Raw genomic sequence first — 24548 nt, 5'->3', positions numbered from 1 at the left:
CACAGAAAAGTCAAAAAACGCCAATCACGATCACGATTTTAACCCTTTGGGGCCCTCGAAACTAATTCCAGTCATGACCAGTTCCAAAGATTCACATACACCGATTTACACTTATTGCAATCATAGCACATTGGAGACTTTATCATGATGATAAACTGAAAAGACAGCATCATTTCACATTGTTACTTGTGTTTTCAATATTCATGGACTGCAAATGTATATTTTGTACATTATCAATGTGTGGCTGTAGCACATTATTCATTTAATTTATTCTTGTTTTGACATTTCCACTTCAGCTGTGTCAGATAATATACATGTATTTGTTAATTGTATCACAACAAACAATCACTAAGATATGTCGTGAATCACTAAACCAGTAATTAATTATTATCATCGGTGTGAAGGACAGTACCTGTCTATCTTCTTCTTCTTCTTCAGCGTTCCAGAATTTTCTGGTTACGTGTGAGCTTGTTTCCCCATTTGGGTTCCCCAAACTATACTCTGAGAGTATAGTCAGCTTCACTCAGCTTTCGTTGAGTAGGCATGCTGGGTATTTTCAGGTTTCCATATCCACCGAACTCTGACATGGATTACAGGATCTTTTCCGTGCGCACTTGGTCTTGTGCTTGCGTGTACACATGAAGGGGGTTAAGTCACTAGCAGGTCTGCACATAAGTCGACCTGCATGGGAGATCGGAAAAATCTCCACTCTTAACCTACCAGGCGGCAGCGACCGGGATTCGAACTCACGACCTCCCGATTAGGAGGCCGACGTCTTACAACCACGCCACCGCGGCCGTCTATCAATCATCCTTCACAAACAAGGCTTTTCGCAAGACCTCCATTTTGTTTTTGCCAGTGTGTATAGCTCAAGTTGAGGCCATCCATATCATATTTGTTTGAAGTTTGTACTAGTCCACTACATGCAACTGTTACCCACTTATGGGTTGTTCTCTGGAGTTGGATACCACAGAGGGTCATTGGATTGAAATAATTAATAAGTTTGACAGTTTTGTTCGTTACTACGTTTTTTTTATGTGTTTCTGAATGTTGCTTGATGATGTTAAAGCTATTAAACAATATTTTTACGAAAAAAATAAAGTTTTTTTGTATTCGTAATTTGGGAAAATACGTCTAATCGAGAGGCCAAAATGGCGGGTAATTTGTGACATGCTGTTGGATGAAGCAATAACTAGGTCGTACGGAATGAAAGAAATACGAAAAAGCCCATGAACAGTTTGTAACTCATCATAAACGCATGCATTGTTAGTACAATGAGGACTGTTTGCAGAAGATCCAACACAATCTAAAATATTATTAACCATAGTTGTATCTGGTCAACTTTTTAATGTGTCGTTTCACAGCAGCCCGAACTTCATTTGCACAACACAGACCCACTCATCACAAACGCACGACTACATTTGGCTGTCACTATAGTTTAGCACACTTCGTAACACGCGTGTAGAACGCAAGACAAAAGCAAATAACGTACACAGTTTTTGCAATCTGTCCATTTAAAACTGTAAGAGCATTTGGTTTCCCCTTTTTCCTGTTACGATGTTATTGATGTTTGTCCTGTTATTTCACGATGTTATTTTGACCATTCGTTGCTGCACTAATAATAAGATTTTTTCAAGTTCACGAAATAGCTAGGTATCCCACGAACACTATACTGTAATCGACTTGAGAAATGTTCATGCCAATAATACATGATAAAGAAGGATTCTTTGTGCCCGATCAGGAGCTACAGTGGGGGATGGAAGTTCACCCAAAAATTGGGAACATAATAACTAAAATACGGTGGGTGACATGGGCACCCCCGTTTTTTTAGCAAACCTCACCCAAGGCCGCTTTGACCAGGTAGAAATTCTATAGTTTCCAAGTCTATGCATAAAGATCGCGGCTTTGACGTCAATGCATATGACGTCATCCCCTCTCTGCGGCCTTAAATTTCTCTCTCGCGCGATGTGTGTGTGTGCATTTTGTGCACATGTGTTAGTTTTACTGTTACTGTGTGTGCGTGTGTGTGAGTGTGTGTGTGTGTGTGTGTGTGTGTGTGTGTGTGTGTGTGTGTATGTGTGTGTGTGTGTTAGAGGGAGAGAGTTTGTGTGGTTATTTATGTGTGTTTACCTGTGTGCATGTGTGCGTGTGTGTGTGTGTGTGTGCGTGTGTGTGTGTGTAAGAAAGAGAAAGAAAGTGGCTGTGCCAAGTATGTGTAGGTGCGTGTGCGTGATGAGTGTTCCGCAGTTTGTGTGTATGTTTGTGTGCATGAGTGTGTTTGTGTGTATGTGTGTTTGTAAAGGTGTCTGTGTCCGTCTGATTATATGTGTGCCTGAGTGTGTGTTTTGTGTGTATGAAGTTTGTGTGAGTTTGTGTGAGTGAGTAAGTAAATGAGTGAGTGTGAGTGAGTGAATGTATGTGAATGAGTGTGTATGTGTGTGTGTGTGTGTGTGTGTGTGTGTGTGTGTGTGTGTGTGTGTGTGTGTGTGTGTGTGTGTGTGTGTGTGTTTGTGAGTGTGTGACTTGGGGTGTGTGTGAGAGAGAATTGAATTGAATTGAATTGAATTGAAATCTATTTTACAAGGGTGACAGAATAAGCAATAGAGAGAGAGAGAGAGAGAGAGAGAGAGTGAGAGTGAGAGAGCTAAAGAGAGAGGAAGAGAATGAGCTAAAGAGAGAGAGAGAGCTAGAGAGAGAGAGAGAAAGCGGATTTGTCCTTCCTAGGCATTACACTTCTACTTTATTTATATATTCTTATGCTCACAGATTCCTAAAGATCATATGAACACATTGTCGTTGAATTTGAAGTTAGTTCAGTTTCTGACTCCCATGTCACAGTTTGGTACCTAGCTCCAGAGAACAATCCATATACAATTTCACTATGCACTTGTTGTACTAGCGCGAACCAAGTGGACGAAGCACTCAATCACATTTTCTCTGGAAGCAAATCCAGTCAAACAGGAGAAAGTTTGGGCTAACAAATAGCCCTATAAAAACTGCTATGTGAATGCAAAGGTTCGCACGGGCATACCAGGTGACAACAGCTGCCAAACACTATCACAAACAGCTCTCCACATCTCACGTTTGTGCTGTCTATCGACATACCGGAAACGTATACGAGCTACACCTCTAAATAGCCTCACCCTCAAGGCAGGGAAACAACTCCAACAATGCAGAGCTGCAATGTGTCACACTAGCAGCACTGTACTCAATTATCAGCAGAAGTTATGTGGGTATATATGTAACGGAGTGCCCGAAGCACAACAATCACCTTTGGAGGCAAAGCCAATCAAACAGGTTTGAGATTTTAGATCTAATTTCTCAGCCCTTCAAAAACTGCCATGGGTATTATAAATACACAAAGGTTTCCAAGAGCATATAAGGAAACAGTAGCAACCAGACCCCATCACAAACAGAACTCTACAATTGACAGGTGTCTAATCGGTGACTGACGCACAAGAAAGATCGAGCTACTATATAAATAGTCCACGCCATATATTACCGCTACACTGATGCAAGTTACTGATTTTTCGTGAAACAGAACACAGTCTTTCACACATAACTTTTGAGAGAGAAAAAGTTTTTACTTACTTTCCTTGCACAATGCAATTACCTTCTCGTTTTTTTCACACTGTCCTGCAGCACTCTCTGAAACAAAAATATTTGATGTGTCCATATATGTTCACAGTCAACAGTCATTCAAAAGATTAAGGAGATGAAATAATGCCAAGGTACTGTACTGCAATTTAAACAAGTCGCGTAAGGCGATAATACAACATTTAGTCAAGCTGTCGAACTCGCAGAATAAAACTGAAAACACTGTATTTTTTTAGCAAGACCGTATACTCGTAGCATCGTCAGTCCACCACTCGAAGCAAAGGCAGTGAAATTGACAATACAGAATAGCGCGGAAGTGGTTGCGCTGAGCAGGATAGCACGCTTTTCAGTATCTCTATTCTTTTTAACTTTCTGAACTTGTTTTTAATCAGAATAATGTTTTTGGAATCAGAAAATGATGAAGAATAAGATGAAATTGTTTTTGGATCGTTTTATAACAAAATAGTTTTATATACAATTTTCAGATTTGTAATGACCAAAGTCATTAAGTATTTTTTAAGCCTCCAAGCTGAAATACAATACCAAAGTCCGGGCTTCGTCAAAGATTACTTGACCAAAATTTCAACCAATTTGGTTGAAAAATGAGGGCGTGACAGTGCCGCCTCAACTTTCACGAAAAGCCGGATATGACGTCATCAAAGACATTTATCAAAAAAATGAAAAAAACGTCTGAGGATATTATACCCAGGAACTCTCATGTCAAATTTCATAAAGATCGGTCCAGTAGTTTAGTCTGAATCGCTCTACACACACACACAGACACACAGACATACATACACCACGACCCTCGTCTCGATTCCCCCCTCTACGTTAAAACATTTAGTCAAAACTTGACTAAATGTAAAAAGAGAAAAAAACGTGATAAAAGTGTATTGTGTTGGATTGCCTAGTTGACACTGACATTTTGAAATACTGTATGATCAGTTACTGTTTTCGCGCAAAAAAACCTCCCACGGACACCTAGGTGATCCGATGATAGTGATACTTCAATTAAAAACAAAAATACACAGATAACATGCACTCATCAGATCTTCTACGTTCATGGGCTGCAACTTCCATGTATGCTTTTGTTTTTGCAGGAGTGGGTTTTTACATGTATGATCGTGTTTTTCCCTACCATTTAGACTGCCTTACTCTGTTTCCAGGGTATGTATATATGCATTCTTGGTACATGTATGTATTTCCAGTTTTTATAACCCAATAAACTCTAACATGGATTACAGGATTTGTCAATAACAAACGTTCAACAACCTACCTTTCTTGTTTTTTGATTATGGATTACAGGATTTCTTCCAAACATACTGGGTCTTGTCTTGCATGTACACACCAAAGGCACTAGTAAGTCTGCCCATAATCTCCACCCTTAACCCAGCAGGCGCATTTAGGGTTCGAACCTGAACCTTCCACATGTAACGTCATAAGTGATAACAACTCGGCTACTGCATCCCCATCATCATGTCAGACAGTTATGCTACTTCAACATTGTCTTAAACTTGTATTTATCGTTCATAATGAAATATGAGCGTCAAGAAACAAAAAACAAAAATGTATTCCCGATTAATAAATGTATGCTTCTGACACGCCCTTTCTGTTGCACAGATTGGGGCAAAGTAAGTTTCTAATTCTATTCAGAACCTGAATAAATGGTTGTGAATTTATAAAATTCTCACACACAAAAAAGACAGCTGAACCCTTTATAGTTTACTGAAAAGAAACGTTGAAACTCGACAAACCTGACTGCCTTGAATTAATGATTTTCTTCCTAAATAGACCGTCATTCTCAGTTTTCTTTATTAAAAACAAACAACAGCAAGAATCTTACCTGCTGTTTGGCAAAACAACGTGAAAAGAACCACAGAAAGAAAAACTGATGAACACCGCATTCTTGAAATCAGTACTGTATTCTGCCAACCACAACAAAACCTCATTCATGCGAACAAGTCACAAAGGCTATCACCACTGGGAAGTGATGTTATCTCTACAAACACCAGACTGTAAATGATACTGATCAAGCGATGCATTCAGAAAAACTCAAGCCCCTAACAACTTAGTACAGCAGTTATGAATATCTGATTTTTTGTCTTGACGTCAATCAAATAAAACGAACTGATTAAGTACTGTGCTGGCAGACTGGTTTTTTTCTTCCTTTGTGTGTGTTTGTGTGTGTTTGTGTGTGTGTTAGTATGTGTGTGGGGGGTGGGTTGTCATTTTGTTTGGATTTTTTAAATGTTCTTTGTTTAGAATCTTACATACATGCATTTTCATACAGGATTTAGGTGAAATGCCCATATAGATTTACTTGTTTATGTGGACACGTGTCAAATAAAAATATGATGAAATTATGAAGAAAACTGACTTTATATCACCGTAGCCACTCACACCTAAATTAAAACAAGTTTCTTCCATGAAAACAAACAAAGTCCATATTCTTTCATGAACTGCTTGATAGAAATTTCAGATATCAAAATAAGCATGTAGAGAAAACAGAGTAGCAAAGTTTTACTTGCATTCTCAAGTGAAGTAATATAAGTTCTCAAAAGGCTTCTTCTTCTTCTTCTTCTTCTTCGTTCATGGGCTTAGACTCCCACGTACACTCGTGTTTTTGCACACGCACGAGTGGAATTTTACGTGTATGACCGTTTTTACCCCGCCATTTAGGCAGCCATACCGGCGCCGCTTTCGGAGGAAGCATGCTGGGTATTTTCGTGTTTCTATAACCCACCGAACTCTGACATGGATTACAGGATCTTTTCCGTGCGCACTTGGTCTTGTGCTTGCGTGTACACACGAAGGGGGATGAGTCATTAGCAGGTCTGCACATTAGTTGACCTGGAAGATCCGAAAAATCTCCACACTTAACCCACCAGGCGGCCGCGGCCGGGATTCGAACCCTCGACCTTCCGATTAAGAGGCCGACGTCTTACCACCCCGCCACAGCGCCCGTCTCTCAAAAGGCTGAATCATATCAGATCTCCGGCGTTCCATCTGATATATATGATTTCAGCTTTCTGGACATTGGGACTGATAAATGTGTTTGTCATCATTTTCACGAGTTTTCATTCACAAACACCTGGGAAATAAATCTCATGTTCCCCATGCAATAAATCGAGGTGGTGAATGGGTTTGAGCTTTCAGGTGAAACGTGGATTGTCAAAGTAAAAGCCAATCAGGCTGATTGTTTGATGTGTGGAACCATCGCGGCTTTGGATTTGTGTTTCCGAGGACAACGATTGTAAGCATTCACTCTCAAAGACCCAATCAATGTTGATAATTACCGCGGCGACTCATGGTCAATTTTCAACTTATCTCTGTAATTGCAAAATCCACAACGAAAAGTCATAAACACTTAAAAGAAAAGAAATATGCTCAACACTTACTGAACTCACAGGTATGATCGCAGCTCTGTACATTTTCAGACTGGAAGAAAAGCGTCAACAAGCTACGTTTGACGTCACATACAAGTTTGACGTGTTATCTCGTGCTACTGTGACGATGCTTTGTGGCCCGGAGTTGGATTTTAAAAATTCGTCTCCCTGTGGGTTATTGTGTATTTTGTTGCACAACCAAAATGATGACAAAAACGATGTTTGGTGGCTTGTTGTCAGACCAGCATTTTGTTGTTGGTCCTCGGGGAGCATATCGCCTTTTGTCTCATATTTATCAACCGCGGCCTTCGGCCTTGGTCGATAAAGATGAAACAAAAGACGATATAGTCCCCTTGGACCAACAAAAAAGCTGGTCTGTCAACAAGCCACCAAACATCTTATAATATCACAGTCAAATCTAACAGTAACAATAACTAATAATATATACTGTATATAATATATAAACCTGCTCTGACAAATTCTGGTACGGCAGTTCGGGTGTACAGGGTTAACATGGATCAACATCCACAAATACAATTGAAACACTACCAGGAAGGCATTTGCCGATAGATGCCCGTCTCCCGGAAGTCTATTCTAAGTGGTGGGATATGTCACACTGTGAACAAATATTTACTACCAACCGTGTAGCACTTGACTTATCAGTTGGATCATTCAAACTGCAGTACAGTGGAACCCCCTTTTAAGACCTCAAAGAATCTGAGAAGTTCAGGCCTTAAAAGGAGGGAGTTTTAAAATGAAGGTAAATTAGCATTGGTTACTAACAGAAAATCTCAAAAAGCAATTAGGTCTTAAAAAGGGGGAGGTCATTACATTCGGGGGTCTTAAAAGGGGGAGGTCATTACATTGGGGGGTCTTAAAAAGGGGGAGGTCATTACATTGGGGGGTCTTAAAAGGGGGGAGGTCATTACATTGGGGGGTCTTAAAAAGGGGGAGGTCATTACATTGGGGGTCTTAAAAAGGGGAGGTCATATTATATTGGGGGGTCTTAAAAAGGGGGAGGTCATTACATTGGGGGGTCTTAAAAGGGGGAGGTCATTACATTGGGGGGTCTTAAAAAGGGGAGGTCATATTACATTGGGGGGTCTTAAAAAGGGGGAGGTCATATTACATTCGGGGGTCTTAAAAAGGGGAGGTCATATTACATTGGGGGGGTCTTAAAAGGGGGGTTCCACTGTATTAATGACTTGCATGAAACAATGCACACTAATTGAGACCTATACAGCCCTGAAAGTCCAACAAATAGTAAAACCGCCTTTTAATTGGCTTCTGATTCTGAAAATTTACTGGCCAGAGAGCAAACTATATTACTAGGAAACCAACAATTTGTTCAGCAACTTTACTCGCATTTGGCGAGTAGATGAACATTTCTACTCGCCAGTTACATATTTTTACTTGCTATGGCGAATAAAACACTCGCCACTTTCAGGCCTGCTACATGTGGCTGTTCATGACAGATCTGATCCCACGCTATTCATGTACATGCACGCACAAAGACACACTTATTTTTCATTTTTTGTGGACACATAGATTTGCATGTGACACTCTATGGCTCATTAACCAATGTCATGCTCTCTTAGCAGAGGCTCACAATGTTTATTAGGCGGGAAACAGCCTGGTTAAAAAGTGCACTGGCAGACATTTAAGCCAACTAATCTTGATTTGTAACCTTCGGTTTATCAGTCATCTCAGGCTCTAACCTAAAACAATTTTTTTTTTTTTGCACATGGCCGTGGAAAATGGGCAATTCTTAAGCTAGGCAAACTCACAAGAAGATGTATCTGCATAGATCAAAACTTTTCCAAAATAATCCTGACCTCAGCTGAGTGTTTTTTCTGTTAGCATTTAAAATGCTGTGATATGAAGCTGAGAAACGTACCCTTTCACAAACACATGTATGGTTCCTTATCTGTTAAAACCATCGCTGATTCTAGAGCAGATAATGACTGAACTTTGACCATGTCCAAGTATGAAACCCCCATATCACACTCTAGGGCCCTTTGTATAGTGTCAGAAACTTTTCAGGGCTGTTGAGATAGACAAGATAGGTGACATATGAACAAGTATCATCCATATAGGTCTGTATTTAATGAATACATACTGAATAGTTATGGTTTCTAAAGGTTGTCACAGCCGGGGGTGGTAGCGGGGATAAGCTCCCACTAACAGGTAAAAGCTCCCAATGGCGTGCGTCTCAGATGGCCTCTGACAGTCAAAGCCCAATTGACTCCTGGCCTTCACGTGGCGAAACTGTTTCAACTGACAAGGAGAAGGGGCGAAGGCGGGTCACCGGCACCTCAAAACCGGTAGCTTCGGGCAGACGGAACTCGTTAGCCTGGGAGGGCAGTTCGTCAAAGGGAAGGAAAACCCTGACTTCAAACCTCCGCTACCTTACGGCCATACCTGATCACAGAAAAGGCTTCGAGAGTAAACCCTGAGGAAAAATCCGGAGCTGGAGTCCCTAAGGCGGTCTGTTGTTGCTTGCCAACCTCTTTCCGGCAACTCCTGCGACGGCACTGGTGCCAAGCTGTATTGGCTCTTGCCCTTCCCTTGGACTACATCAGTGACGTGGAGAGGGGGGACCTGCTACGTGGGCTACATCAGTGACGTGGAGAGGGGGGGACCTGCTACGTGGGCTACATCAGTGACGTGGAGAGGGGGGACCTGCTATGTGGGCTACATCAGTGACGTGGAGAGGGGGGACCGTGGGCTACAGCCTCTTCTCCTTATCACCTCAGCCCTGGCCTGCGCCCCGGAGACGACACTTCAGCGTCGCCTCACCACGACGGTACAACACGAGAAGTGACAGTTACCGGTTATAAGTCAACACTCCATTGGCGTAGAGTGAGGCGCCAGGGGTCACTTCTGACAGTGGGAGAGTGCAGAGACTGCCACTCTCGCATCGGGCTGCACATCCACAGCAGGCGCTGTTCCAGCGCCAAATGACTTTTTTCAGGCGCAGTTCCATGGCCCTTTCGGGACCGACGGATGCCGACGAGTTATGCACATGTACTCAAATTTAAAGCTGATGGCATTCTGTTGAGATAGACAAGATAGGTGACATATGAACAAGTATCATCCATATAGGTCTGTATAATGAATACATACTGAATAGTTACGCACATGTACTAAAATTTAAAGCTGATGGCATTCATCCATATATAAGTAGCCCCATGTCTTCCCATCTATATCACCGCAGCCCGGTCGTCAGCCAATCGGGATAGTCCCTTTGCCGGCGCGACCGGCGTGAGTGTCTGTGCCAGCTATAAATAAAAACACCTGGTACACATAGTACTGACATCTAAATAATGTTGCGTATAAAATAGTTTGTCGTATATTGACGTGCTAATTAATGATAAGAAGGTTGATTTAATTTTATAATTTGGTGGACTGCCATTTTAGAACCCTTGGCTTAATCGGAAAGATGTGCGTTAGTATATATAAAAAAACAAATTCGCTTTTACCGTTGGAAAGTATTTTTAATAGGCAGTTACAGATAAGAAGCATTTTTGTGTGAGTGTTCGAAGAACAAAACGTTAAAAAAAGTTAGCTTGTTGTACTCGATAAGTTGTATTTAATTCATTGTATGAGATATTGTTAATTGTTGTTATTTATTTGAATAAAATTGTTTGAAAAAAAAAAAATATATATATATATGTGGGCGTCTTCAATCTTGGCACGGAGAGTGTGACATTTTGTAATTTAAAGTTGGATTGTCACAAAAATTGGCATAGTAGTCCGTTGTTCTTAATTAAAATGAAACACATACTTTTCAAGAGAAAAAAGCAATATTTTTGGCAGTTAAAAGTCCGTTAAATCTAATTTTTAAGCCGATTTTTGTGAAATTTGGTTAGTAGGTCTGTTGTTTCTAACTGAATATCATAACATACTTTTCAAGACAAAAACCAAAGTTTTGGCAGTTTGAAAAACCGTTAAACCCCATTTTTTCACCGATCTTAGTGAAATTTTGTAGGTAGATCTGTTGTCCGTAACTAAATTTCAATTGAATTCAAACTTTTGATGAAGAAAAGTAAACTTTTGTCCGTTAAAAACAGTTAAGGTTTGATATTTTTCTTTGATTTTGACGATGTTTGTTTGATAGGACCACAAACCCTGACTGAATTTAGATATACACCTTTTAAGAAGAAAAACAAACTTTTGTCAGTTAAAACCCGTTATATCTCATTTCTGCACCGATTGTGGTCATCAGACGTTGAGGTTAAGCAGACTGATATTTATAGCCTACTCCAACAGGATCAAGCCTGGTACAGGTTCACAGGCCAAATACCTGAGTGTACCGGCTGAATAACAGTGTACGGGCCGAACAGAAATATGTACGGATGACGTCACGACGAAATTACGTATTGTAATGACGTTCAGCGTTCCATTTCGTCATTTTGAAGAATAAATTGCATTGAATTTGCTTGTCAAAACCAGTAGCCATTTGGTGTGTACATCTATTTTGAGTTTTGAAAAAAATTCAACCAAGCCTTGCAGCATTTCGATTATATTTTTTTTTTATTGATTTTAGTTTTTTACTGAATTTTAAATTGATTTTGTCATTCAAAATTCACTGTTTGGAGAGTAACATGCTTGTGGTGTGTTCTCAGGAGTGTTTTTTCCAAAGTCAAATGTCTCTTGAATCTTTGGGGTATGGCAACATAATGATTTCATAAGAGACATCCATAGACTAGTGTGATTCGACTTGCTATTCACAGCACTTGAGAAGCCAGTGAAAATGTGAGTTCTTGAGACCATTTGTTATTGAATATGTTAGTGTATGTGCTTTGCTGGCCTTAGATGATTCTACTCTCATATTTTCTTGAAAAATGGATGTACGCGACCGACTTTTTACCGTGCCTGTTTAGGCGAAATGCCTTGTCATTTATCAACTTTGCTTAGCATCATTTAACTTTCATCCTTTGTGGTATTTTCAACACCTGTATCGCATTTGAAAACTGTGTAATTTTAAAAAACGAGCACTTCAAAGTTGCGTGTTGACCGATGTCACACATTTCGTCGCCATTTTGACTCGCTCATCGGATTACAAAAATATATTATAAATTCACAAGAACAGATTTTTGTAATATTGAGCGTTCATTTTATTAGTAAAATGCCTCAGAAGGCAAATGAATAACATTTGGTTCTGTCATATTTGCAGCAATGTGTCCAAACACATCCCCAAAGTTGTACACCTATCAATTTTTCTGGAAGGTCGTACCAGAAATGCAGATCTATCTCTGGCCGATTCATAGATTCAACCTACAAACTGCGACCTCATCTGTGATCAGATATGTTTCGACAAGCATTAAACGGATGAAATTAACCACATGCAGTTTATTCTTCAGAAAAATGCACACAAAAAATGGGTTGGGTTCGGTGATTTGTACATAAACGTCTTCCTCGCGATAGATTCGCTTATTATTTTGTCTTATGAAGCCGTCATCAACACGAACACAATGATTGCAGAAGCAAACTCTGTACCTACACGACCGAGATACAAGACTGATTATTTCACAGCTGCAATGAGAATAGAGAACAAAGACGTTTTGGGTAAGCTTACTCACGTCAGGTCTTCACTGACAAGCTAGGAACAGACGGAAAATTCCGAACAAAATTAAATGACGTCAAAGTCTCTTTCGCTTTGCGTGTAACTTTGTCATGACGTATTTTTGTGTGACGCGTTCGGCTGTTCTATCAGGTCAATGGCTGCGTGTTGCCCCGCCGGTGTGAACTCCTCCTACGGCCAAGTCGTTTTTGTGGTTTATTTCGCATTTAGGTCCCAGGTAACATTATGAAGTTTTAATACGATCAATCGGACCTATTATCAAGTTAGTGTATCAACTTTTGAACGAACTGCGCCCAGTAGTTTCCCAGCAATAAGCTCTTAAGTGGAGAAAGACAGACAGACACACAATTAAAGTCTGCTGAGACCTAGTACTAGCGTACTCGGGGATAATACTAAAAGTACTAACATGCATTTTCAACTCTCTTTTGCTCAAATCAGAGACATACATTCATTGTATCTATGTCTCTGCTTAAATGCAAAACCACTTTAACTACTGTAAACTACCTTGTATACGCCCACCCTCCCTTTGCACAGAATTTGCCCCAAAGTTGGGGGTTGGCGTTTACTAGGTACTATACCCTTTGCAGGGTGGCTCCTTTGCTAGAATAACGATATTTTTAATTTTGGTCACTTGGCATGGAAGCGGTCAAAGGATGCGTATTAATACACAAACTTTCCTCTTCGACTCCCTCACTCTCTCTCCCCCTCACTCTCTCTCTCTCACACACACACACTGTCACACACACTGTCACACACACTGTCACACACACATACACACACACACACACATGCACACACACACACACACACACAAGGAATTCTGCAAGCATGCACACACGGCACACAAGATTAATTCAGGTCTGCAGTTGCACTGATTCAAGCCATCCAATTTGAGGGACAATCTCTTGAAACAAATATCTTGATCAAAAACCGGTCTTTTCAACTTCAAAAGAGCTTTGAAAATGTCAATTCTCTTTTATTATACTCAGCTGCACTGCAGTGAGAGTATAAATCAACAGTGTGCCTTTATAACAGCATCTTGACATTATACACTCGAATGAATACTCTGTACTGTATGTGGAAGTTTACAAACACTAAAAACAAATGTTCGAATGCTAAATTTCGTGACATTAATCAAGAAGTGGGGGATGGACGTTTACTAGGTAGTATGCCCTATCCACAGCTTTTGGCCCAAAGTAGGGGGTGGGCGTTTACTCCATACTGGGCGTATACAAGGTAGTTTACGGTACTAACCACATCATAGATCCTACATTCAAAACAGGGAAGTTATACTCTCCAAGTGGCACCACAGCATCCTGCTCTGTATAACTATAAATATGCAATTGATTATTGGTGTGCTTACCGGGCACATCAGGTCAACAATGATCTTCCGCTCAACGTCCTCTATCTCTTCATCTTTTCCACCTCCACCACGGACCAATTCATGACTGTCATAAATGTAGCTGTTCGCTGAGTCAAGGATAGTACACTCTCTGGCTGGGTTACTGGTTAGTCATGCTTGCTGCGATTGTGTCGTCTGCTTCGGCTTCCTCCTTTTAATTCCTGCCGCGACCGACTCGGCATACCTCACTTAAATGTAATTTGAACGGCTCAGATAAGTCAATTTAAAGTCAAACAAGGACTTTAACCCCCAAAAATACCCATGCACATCCTCACCAGGATGTTTTCTGGTGAGAATTTCTGATACGCTTATTCATTGCTCTCAGCTGCCATTTTCATGTTTCGCGCATAAGGGCCGACAATCTCCCAAATAGAAGAACGACAACTCTCATTTAAACGGCGCTTTAAAAATCATCCAATTATCGCCAAGAAGACACTTTTGCTGCGGGCCTTTGGAGCATTGTCAAGCAACGAGGTAAACAAAGTGTACAGGAATTTTTTTGAACACACCTTCGTAAAAGCGTGAGTACACTTATATTTTCAAACTCTGTACATGCACGATTTGCTTTTTAGATAGTACTCTGTATCCACATGCCTCTCAATTAATTACATTTGTTTGAATTCAATCAAAAACTGCAGATAATGAGATGCATTGACCACACAACAAAAATAACGGTAAAGTTCGGTCCTTCTGCTCTGTAGGCTACGTGTGCCAACAATTCTCGACCTTCAATGGCTTCAGTAACTAAATCAAAACATTGAATACTTATTTCTTCCGATAAGAATGTCGGACGAGGAGTTACCCTGCACATCTGTAGAGTTTGGTTCAGGCACTTCGTCCCGAAATTCAACTGTAACAGTAAATGGATCCCTGAAATGTCTGAGGCTGGAACTTTCTTTAATGTAAGCCAAACTTTGCCGCTATTCAACGTGAAAAAGTGACACTTTGACAAACAATAACAGCTGGAGATAGAGAATTCGAACACGAACTAATAGTGGAAGTGAAAATAAGTAAATGCATGATGCATGGCGCTGTTTACATCATACATGTGTGTGTGTGTGTGTGTGTGTGTGTGTGTGTGTGTGTGTGTTCCTGTGTGTGTGTGTGTGTACGTGTTCCTGTGTGTGTGTGTGTGTGTGTGTGTGTGTTCCTGTTTGTGTGTTCCTGTGTGTGGGTGTATGTGTGTGTGTGGGAGGGATCGAGTAGTGGTACGTGTTCCTGTGTGTGCATTCCTGTGTGTGTGTCCCTGTGTGTGTGTGTGTTCCTGTGTGTGTTTGTGTGTGTACACCTGTGTGTGTCTTGATAGCGATAGCTCTTCTGTTTGGGCTTTTCAGACATCATCACAATATGTATAAGTTACAGCTCCGTCCATCCATGGTATCGCCTGATATTTTGTCGAGACTGGGTCAATGAATATGATGACGTCACTCGAGGCTCTGCCGAGAGTGACGTCATTATATTCTTTCACCCCGTCGAGACAAAATATCACGCGATACCATGGATGGACGGAGCTGTAACGTATATATGGCATGACCAAAGTAAAGAGAATTTTTCATGGGATGTGGCAACAAATCATTGGAAATTCACCATGGGCAATCAACCCAAGCCTAGAAGTTGTAGAACTATATTTTGTTTCAGTCTTGGCAAGGCCAGTTTTGTCCAGTTCCGGAAAAGACATCATGCCGAGACGAAAAAAAACATAGATGAAAACGTATAAGCTTATATCCCGTGACGCATCAAAGCTAAATTTTGTTTTGAAATGTCTTCACAACGTACAGATAACTTATAACGACATAATCGCCTTCACAAGACAGGAAAAACGCACACTTTGATTTTCGTCTGCTACAAATCTAGTCTTGTTGGTTGACGGAGAGAATAAAGCTTCAATCGTACCTTCATCAACAGGAATAAATGCTCAATCCGCTGTCAGTTCGCAACTGAACCTTGGTTTTTTTCTTTAACTTTTTGGTTGACATTGAAACGGCAATCCAAAAGAGTGTTTCAGCTGTTTCAAGACACAGGCTTAGCTCCTTCTTTTGAGTTGCTTTTCAGTCTAAAATGACACCGGAAGCGAACAAATTGTCGCGTATACTGTCGTCACAAAAAGACGTCATGACAAAGTTACACGCAAAGCGAAAGAGACTTTGACGTCATTTACTTTTGTTCGGAATTTTCCGTCTGTTCCTAGCTTGTCAGTGAAGACCTGAGTAAGCTTACCCAAAACGTCTTTGTTGTTCTCTATTGTTTGTGAAATAATCAGTCTTGTGTATCGGTCGTGTAGGTACAGAGTTTGCTTCTGCAATCATTGTGTTCGTGTTGATGACGGCTTCATAAGACAAATCAGCGAATCTATCGTGAGGAAGACGTGTATATACAAATCACCGAACTCAACCCATTTTTTGGTCATTTTTTGTGTGCATTTTTCTGAAGAATAAACTGCATGTGGTTAATTTCATTCGTTTAATGCTTGTCGAAACGAGCCATAAGGCTTTAGACTAAAAGATTTCACGCATTGCTTGGCCACCTGATCACAGATGAGGTCGCAGTTTGTAGGTTGAATCTATGAATCGGCCAGAGATAGATCTGCATTTCTGGTACGACCTTCCAGATTATCAACAGCGGGTTCATGGTCGGAATCAAGAGGTCAAATGTGCGTGGCTCCCAATCATTTCATAAAAGATTTCCATTTTCTTGTTTCTGCGGCTGCGCAAGTTATTTTGCCTAGGTCATGGCCGAACTTTAGGCCTACGGAGAAATATCGCTGGATATTTTCTCCCTAGATTAACAGAGACAAAGAAGGGAAGTCATGCTGTATTATTATTTACAGTTGTGCAGGTTAAGAAAGAACAATTAAACTATCCTTTTCTTTGAAGAAAAACGACTTCACATGCTGTCCTTCTCAATGCATCCTATGATCTTAGTTATGCTGCTAACAGGGATGGCCAAGTCTCAAAATTGTAACTCCCCACCGGGCAAATAACTTCAAGAAAGTTACTAGCCTGCCAGAAATTTTGCTGGCCCGGTACGTACCACAGTTGCTGCATCTGCAGTGTTTATATGACTTTGAAACTCGATATTACAACCAAAAGTTTGCATTTGCAGAATTTTCACTGGCTAGCCGGCGAGTTGCCAGGCGGTTTCTACTCGCCCCTGGCGGACGATTTGGCTATCCCTGTATAAGCAATAACAACTTCTTCATCATGGTATTCATCCTTTGCACAGTACCTCTATATTTGTTCTACCTCTCCCAAAGCCAATGAAAATTTCTTCGTTTCCACAGTACAACAATGGCAGATGTTGCGGTCATGCAACCAAAGTCGATGATGCGTCCAAAAGTGTGGGACGAGGAGGTGGAGGAAGCTTATCGCTTCCAGCTTGCCGGATACCGTGATGCCATAGAGTACAAACAGGTCAAGAATACAGAACATGTAAGTCTCTAGGAGTACAGTGGAATCGCCCTTTTAAGACCTCCAAAAATCAGAGAAAGTCAGTTCTTAACAAGTCGCGTAAGGCGAAATTACTACATTTAGTCAAGCTGTGGAACTCACAGAATGAAACTGAACGCACTGCATTTTTTCACAATGACAGTAGTCCGCCGCTCGTGCAAAACGCAGTGAAACTGACGAGCCTGTTTAGCGCGGTAGTGGTTTCGCTATGCTGCATAGTACTCTTTTCTGTACCTCTCTTCGTTTTAACTTTCTGAGCTTGTTTTTAATCCAAACATATCATATCTATATGTTTTTGGAATCAGGAACCGACAATTAAGGAATAAGATGAAATTGTTTTTAAATCGATTTCGGAAATTTAATTTTGATCATAGTTTTTATATTTTTAATTTTCAGAGCTTGTTTTTAATCCGAATATAACATATGTATATGTTTTTGAAATCAAGAAATGATGAAGAATAAGATGAGTGTAAATTGGGATCGTTTTATTAAAAAAAAAAATTACAATTTTCAGATTTTTAATGACCAAAGTCATTAATTAATTTTTAAGCAACCAAACTGAAATGCAATACCGAAGTCCGGCCTTCGTCGAAGATTGCTTGGCCAAAATTTTAATCAATTTGATTGAAAAATGAGGGTGTGAAAGTGCCGCCTCAACTTTTACAAAAAGCCGGATATGACGTCATCAAAGACATTTATCGAAAAAATGAAAAAAACATCCGGGAATATCATACCCAGGAACTCTCATGTCAAATTTCATAAAGATCGGTCCAGTAGTTTACTCTGAATCGCTCTACACACACACACAGAGACAGATACACACACACACACACTCACATATACCACGACCCTCGTCTCGATTCCCCCTCTATGTTAAAACATTTAGTCAAAACTTGACTAAATGTAAAATGGAGGGGAGTCTTAAATTGGAGGTAAATTTACAAAGATTACGAACAGAAAATCTGAAAAAGCAAGGTCTGAAAAAAGGAGGAAGTCTTGAACTGAGGGGTCTTAAAAGGGAGGTTCCACTTGAAATGAAAGCCTTGATTAAGGATGATACATACACTTTGTTTAGAATATAATTATACTGTGTGTGTGTGTGTGTGTGCCACAGCTTTTTTCCCCGTCTATTTGGGAGTATTTTCAGGGGAGTATCATGAGAGAAAAATTGCATCAGAAAATGGAAAGATAAAACAGAAATGAGAGAGAGAGAGAGAGAGAGAGAGAGAGAGAGAGAGAGAGAGAGAGAGAGAGAGAGAGAGAGAGAGAGAGAGAGAGAGAGAGAGAGAGAGAGAGAGAGAGAGTGTGTGTCACTGCACTGTGTGTGTGTGTCGCTGTGTGTATGTGTTGGTGAGCAACATGTGTGTACTGTACTTGTAAGCACTTTTTTCTTTTTGTCCAACAGATTGACCGCTGGCCCCATAATGGCTATGTGAAAAAGCTCCAGCGACGTGATGGATGCTTCTACTACTACAACAAAACAAGAGAATGCCCAGACAAAGAGATCCACAAAACCAAGGTCTACTCTTACTAACTGCACAGTGGCTTCTGGATTCCTGTCAGGATTTAAAAAAAAGAAGCTTTCTTCGTAAAAGAATTGACTGGAATCTTCAGAAATTATTCTAGTAATTACAAAATTACGCAGAAATTGCTGAATGATGCATGTGTTAGGTGTGTTTACATAGGTGAATTTGGTGAGAAAACAGAGTGAATTGTTGAAGCAGTGAAAGATACTCATAATGGTAAACATTGTGCAAATTTAATGCAGGATTTTTCGTGGAACCTGTAGTGCATGCATATCTAATTGTATGTATCAATAAAAGACATTTATTTGGAATAAGTACTTAAGAGTTGTTTATTCATTTTTTGTCATTTACTTTATTGTCCCATTGCTGGGAATTAATTATCCTTCCTCACACTTCAAAGATAGCAGCAACAGAGTCGCGCTACCAAGGTGTGTGTTTATGTGTAATCAGTCATGGCAGAATGAGCAAGGTCTTATACATGCCACAGTGGTGACAGGGGGTGGGACATGGATACTATCTCTGAGTCTGCACATAAAGTTGACCTGTGTCCATCCCAGTCCGGATTCCAACCCATGACTCGTGGATCACAAGGCCAGTGCTCTACCAATAACTGAGCTACTGGGCCCCCAATGAGTGTGTAGCTATATTTCCAAGATTTTGACAATCAGCAAAAAGAGAGAAATACATGTACTGCCATACGTATTCATATTGGAAAATCAAAACTTCTGTTGAAGACAAGTTAACTGTAGATTTTTAGGCCTTTAGGTATCTTCAACAAAAATTCATGTTAAAGATGAGAAAATTGTAAAATCATATATATAATAAAATGAACCCTTCAGAGTTTCACTTCAAGCTGAGCATGCAGGGAAATCATTTTAACCAAACACCAAGATGAATCTCACCTGACTGCACTGTTGCTTGTGCATGAAGCAAATGAGTTCTTATGTTCTTGTTCTGATTGTGAAGTCCTACTCCGTCTTAAATTTGTATGCATTATATATTTGTGGTGCTCTAAATTCAAACTCATGTTTTTTCATTTTTTTTATTTCAACCTCAGTCCAACTCTCTCCCTACTATCAGCATAATTTATGCATAATTGTAGGGGGACACGAACACACACAAAGACAACTAAATAAAGTTAAAATGCATGCAGAAATGTGTCGTTTGTCTATCACATGATCCCACAAAAGGATGAGGTAAAAGTGTAAACGTTTGAGCTCATAAACATTATATAAAGCAGTAAACAGCTTTTGTTAGTATGAACAATCTTGTCCATATCTTTGTCTTGAAGTCAAAAAGTTTGTTTGTGTGACTTTTCAGCTCTGCGCTGTTAGCAGCAAAATCACACTTCCCTTCTCGCTTCAGATTCGTCTCTTTTCATAATTTACACATATTTTACTTTATTCTGCAAATGTATACCTTTACAAACAACTTTACTGCTAAATATTAATATATGATTCAGTTTTCAAGATACTTCATTGCGACAGTTGTATAGTAATACATACATTGTCTTTCTTCACAAATGATCCATAACATTTATTTTGATTTGTCCACATTATTCAAGACAAGTTAAACACTGTATTTTTCCAGTGGAGGCTTTGTAATTAGTGCTAAGAAAGTGTGTGTATGTTTTATTTGTGCGTGCAATGACAGTAACAGTATTGGAACCATTTGATGTTCAGAGGAGGACATATATGAAAACAGAACAACACAAGTCAGTTATGTTTGTTTCTTTTGAAAGAGAAAGAAACAGCATGTGGATGTGTGTGTGCTTGGGTGTGCGTGCCTCTGTGTGTGTGTGTGTGTGTGTGTGTGTGTGTGTGTAACAAAGCATGGTCACACAAATAAATGAGCGCTTCTGGGGTGACAATGTGAGACAACTCCTGTGATCTTGCCGCGAGGTTCCGCCTGTTACCATTGTCTTTTTACCGTATAAATTAAATGCACGACTTACACATGAACTGTTACCAAAGCGACATGCTATTTGGGACCAATGCACGGTTTTTTCCTTTCTCTGTGATCTTGCCGCGAGGTTCCGCCTGTTACCAGCCGAAAAAAAGAAGGGGCATAACCTCACCAGAACCGCCCATTGCAAACCAGACATCAACAGACTTATCCACTCATCACTTCTCTCCCCTTGATCAACTGTTCACTGTCAAGTTGGACTAACTGAATCTAATCGATAAATGAACCACAATTTCGTCACTTCTGCGGGGTCATTAGTGTTCTTACTCTGTGCTATCTCATGTTTACTGCAATTCTGGATCTGTGCCTCGATTTGACCATTTTGAAAATGGAATTTATCATAACTGTACAAAAGAATGTAAAGCAGGAATACTTGTGCGTTTGCCCGACACGAGAACATTCAATATTCATATTCAGATAAGTTATTGGCTGTGGGTAGGTTACAAAATTTGTTTGATTTTGAAAAAAGGATCTGACATCATCAGAGACATTGATTGAAAAAATAAAATAATAAACATTTCCTGACAAGCTTCTCACCGAACTGGATAGGTTCATCATTACCAATGTGACATCTGGCTAATTCTGCTAAAGAGAAAAGACCAATGAAACAAGAATAACAACAAAAAGAGACCAGCCACATCAACAGGATATATACTCGGAGCACAAAAACAATATATACAAATAATTTCTTTTAATCAAGTTAGTTAGACAGGAATCAAATTCAGTAACATTTACATTGTTAGACACATTGATATACCAGCAGGAGTCTGGAAGGGAAAAAATCCATGAAGAAATATCAAATAAAATGCAAATATCAATATGTGTAAAGCTGAATGCAATGTTGTTCCAAGAGAACACACCAAAGTACATGTATTATCAAGAAAACCCGAACTAACGGGAATAAAAACTTGCACCAAAATACTAATGTCATCTTGGAAATTAACTTTTATCATTGCTGCACAAAACACACAATTTGCTGAAGACCAAATAAATAATAGTTTCCATAGGTATGCATGTCATACTATCAAATAAAATACAAAACAAGTTATCAATCAGAGTCCACCTCTTAGATGAAAAGCATTATGCAACTTGCATATATCCATATAGCAATATGCATTGCAGAAGATCAGTTATGATCTTGAAACTCACAGTCCACCAATTTGTGCTTTGCATATGCCACCCTGAAACAAACCGGGACTGGTTCTCTACACACAAAATTATCAAATGAAATATGTGACACATAATGGCTGTAAGCATGACAAATACCCCAAAGAACATGTAACCATGTACTCAACGGCATAACAAAGATCATAGCATGCTTCTGTTGAATTTTGCAGTGGTATGGGGCCAGTTTCATAAGCCAGAAACACAGTCGACCAACTGCAGTTGTCCGAGAGAACCACAGTAATCCGACGTTATCGGGTTTCACGAACAAAATTTCAGTCGGCCAACTGCGGGTCGTCTCACCGGAAGTTGGCCAAACACGGTGATGCTCTCCCCCCCACACTGTGTTCGGCTTACTGCGGTAAACCGAAAATAAATGTAATTATCCGCACAGTCAATGGCAGAATGCTCACACTTTTTTGGATTGTGAGCCAAACCCTGTGATTGTTCTTCGAAATGTATCTATCATGACGCAGTAATCCAGGAGACAAGTCAGGGTTATGTCTTGAAGACGTCACATTATGGCGTAAGAGGGTTAGACGTCACGCGAAGGAATTACTGAAAGTCTCGGTCATTGTTATTTTGAGCGGGCCGAGACTTGTTTTTTCTTCGAAATCGGCCATTTCCACGTGCGAATGAGCAAACGGAAGTGGTAATGTTGCTAAATTTAGCCCTCGGATTACTGTACAGTCGGTCGACTGCGGTTGTCCGCGGGTGACGGTGATTCGCTCATGAAACGCGCTTTTCGGTGACCCAGCGATCAACCACAGTCCATCGACTGGGCAGTCGATCGACTGTCAGTCGGTTCACTGCTATCTTATGAAACTGGCCCCAGATCCTGGAAGACAATGAGTTACATGTAACAAAATAATCTGCATTGCATAGTTTAGCTCACTCTCATTGGATTATTCATTGCAATAAAAATACCCTTTTGGAAGGGTAAAATCTGTCACAGAACACATCCTTACAGTTAAAAACAAATCGTCGAACCATCATCGAACGTTGAAGAAGAAATATGGCTTGGCTAGCCGAAGACCGAGACAGGTCACGCTCGTCTCCGCAAAGCATGTAAACTTAGTAGATATTTTCTTTCATTTTTTCTTTCGTTTTGTGCACATTTTCAAATAAACATATCTGAATATTCTTGTATTCAGGAATTGAAAGGAATAATGCAATGCAATAAGTTTTGAGTCTGTAAGTGGCAATTCTATTTTAATGACAACTTTCATGAACGAACTTATCAATTAGTTTATAAGCTTCCAAGCTGAAATGCTTTCCCCGAGTCAAAGATTCTTGACCAAAATTTCAATCAAAATAGCCGGATATATAACATTATGAAAAACATTTATTGAAAAAAAACCAAAAAAATTGTCTGGGGGTATCATCTGGAAGAATTTGAATTTCTTCTTCTTTTTCTTCTGCGTTCATGAACTGAAACTCCAACGTACACTTGTGTTTTTTGCACGAGTGGGGTTTTACGTGTATGACCCTGTTTACCCCGCCATTTAGGCAGCCATAAGCCACTTTCAGAGGAGAATTTGAATTTGAAGTTTCATGAAGATCAGTGTTTTCTGTGAATCGCTCTACACACATACACACAATCACACCACCCTTGTGTGGATTCCCCGTCTATCTAAAAACATTTCGTAAAACTTGACTAAATATAAAAAAAGAACACAGCAGCACAATATGCTGGAAGAAAAATCATATTCTCTTTCAAAAAAAGGTGTACAGAGCAAGTGCTCATTTAAGTACTGATTAAACTCAGTACCAAAGACGCAATACAAAAATAAAACAGAATAACGTGCGATAAATACTGATTAAACTCAGTATTAAATAAGCAACAAAAATCTTATAACATAAATAAAACATAAAACCAGTCAAAATAAAAACAAACCTGAGTGAACCTGGATTTTTAGTGAACATTTTCAATCATTTAATCATTATTAGGTAACAATGACAGCCTTACCAGATCTATGCATAAATAACACTGTTGACACATAAATGCAAGGGTTTTTTTCTTCTGGAAAGTGTCAACATTTTTCAGGCAAATGCAACCCTTGTCAATGATCTTCAAAAATGTTAATGACTAGCAATTAGAACAGTCAGAGCGTATTCTGCTCAGAATTAGAGCAACTTTCATTTGCATAAAAAAAATCTACCACCACAATGCTAGCTGCAATAGAGGAGTCCGGAAATAACTCTGTCAGGTTTGTATGGGTTACGAAAGAGTGAATACCCTTGCTTTTTCGAAGACAAACAACACGTTTCCTGTCCGAGAGTTTCAGACACACCTGCTCGCTACTGTCTGGCCTATAATGTCACTGGAGAAATTAAATTTTCCCTCATGATAAACCCGACAGTTATTTCCGAATATCGTCAATCTAATGTTTTGGGGCTGCTATTGCTTGAAATCAACTTTTTACATTCTCACCACATCTCCTTTCCAATCACTCCAGGTTGTCAATGACTTGC

At 39.9% G+C, this 24548-nt stretch overlaps 3 protein-coding genes across 5 annotated transcripts in view; 1 reads left to right on the top strand and 2 right to left on the bottom strand.

Annotated features, from left to right (window-relative positions):
• LOC138964884 (receptor-type tyrosine-protein phosphatase epsilon-like) overlaps nt 1–5623 on the bottom strand; it is a 66667-nt gene extending 61044 nt beyond the window's left edge. The window contains exons 1-2 of one of the 2 annotated variants that reach the window (XM_070336951.1): nt 5441–5623; nt 3592–3648 (exon numbers count right to left, since the gene is read on the bottom strand). In XM_070336951.1, the coding sequence (XP_070193052.1) occupies nt 3592–3648; nt 5441–5546 (163 nt within the window). In that variant the 5' untranslated portion in view covers nt 5547–5623. The remainder of the gene's footprint in view (nt 1–3591; nt 3649–5440) is intronic. The other variant, XM_070336952.1, reaches the window with a different exon arrangement.
• Nucleotides 5624–14334: 8711 nt separating this feature from the next.
• LOC138964894 (meiosis expressed gene 1 protein homolog) lies at nt 14335–19261 on the top strand. 2 transcript variants are annotated; one of them, XM_070336966.1, is made up of 3 exons: nt 14335–14493; nt 17253–17400; nt 18824–19261. In XM_070336966.1, the coding sequence occupies exons 2-3, from the start codon at nt 17260–17262 to the stop codon at nt 18950–18952; spliced, it is 270 nt and encodes an 89-aa protein (XP_070193067.1). In that variant the 5' UTR covers nt 14335–14493; nt 17253–17259; the 3' UTR covers nt 18953–19261. The 2 variants fall into 2 exon arrangements, with proteins under 2 accessions (XP_070193067.1, XP_070193066.1); XM_070336965.1 differs by lacking the exon at nt 14335–14493 and adding an exon at nt 14656–14874.
• A 1057-nt stretch (nt 19262–20318) lies between these two features.
• The window catches only part of LOC138964889 (ankyrin repeat and SOCS box protein 5-like), a 19693-nt gene continuing 15463 nt past the window's right edge, over nt 20319–24548 (bottom strand). Inside the window, exon 6 of the mRNA XM_070336960.1 lies at nt 20319–24548. This exon is cut by the window's right edge and continues 521 nt beyond it. The gene's annotated coding sequence lies outside the window, so the exon portion shown is untranslated.

This window comes from Littorina saxatilis, linkage group LG4 (assembly GCF_037325665.1).
Source record: "Littorina saxatilis isolate snail1 linkage group LG4, US_GU_Lsax_2.0, whole genome shotgun sequence".
In the NCBI taxonomy this organism is placed as follows: domain Eukaryota; kingdom Metazoa; phylum Mollusca; class Gastropoda; order Littorinimorpha; family Littorinidae; genus Littorina; species Littorina saxatilis.
Note: the sequence above shows the minus strand (reverse complement) of the source record. Positions and strands in the feature narration are given on the sequence as shown.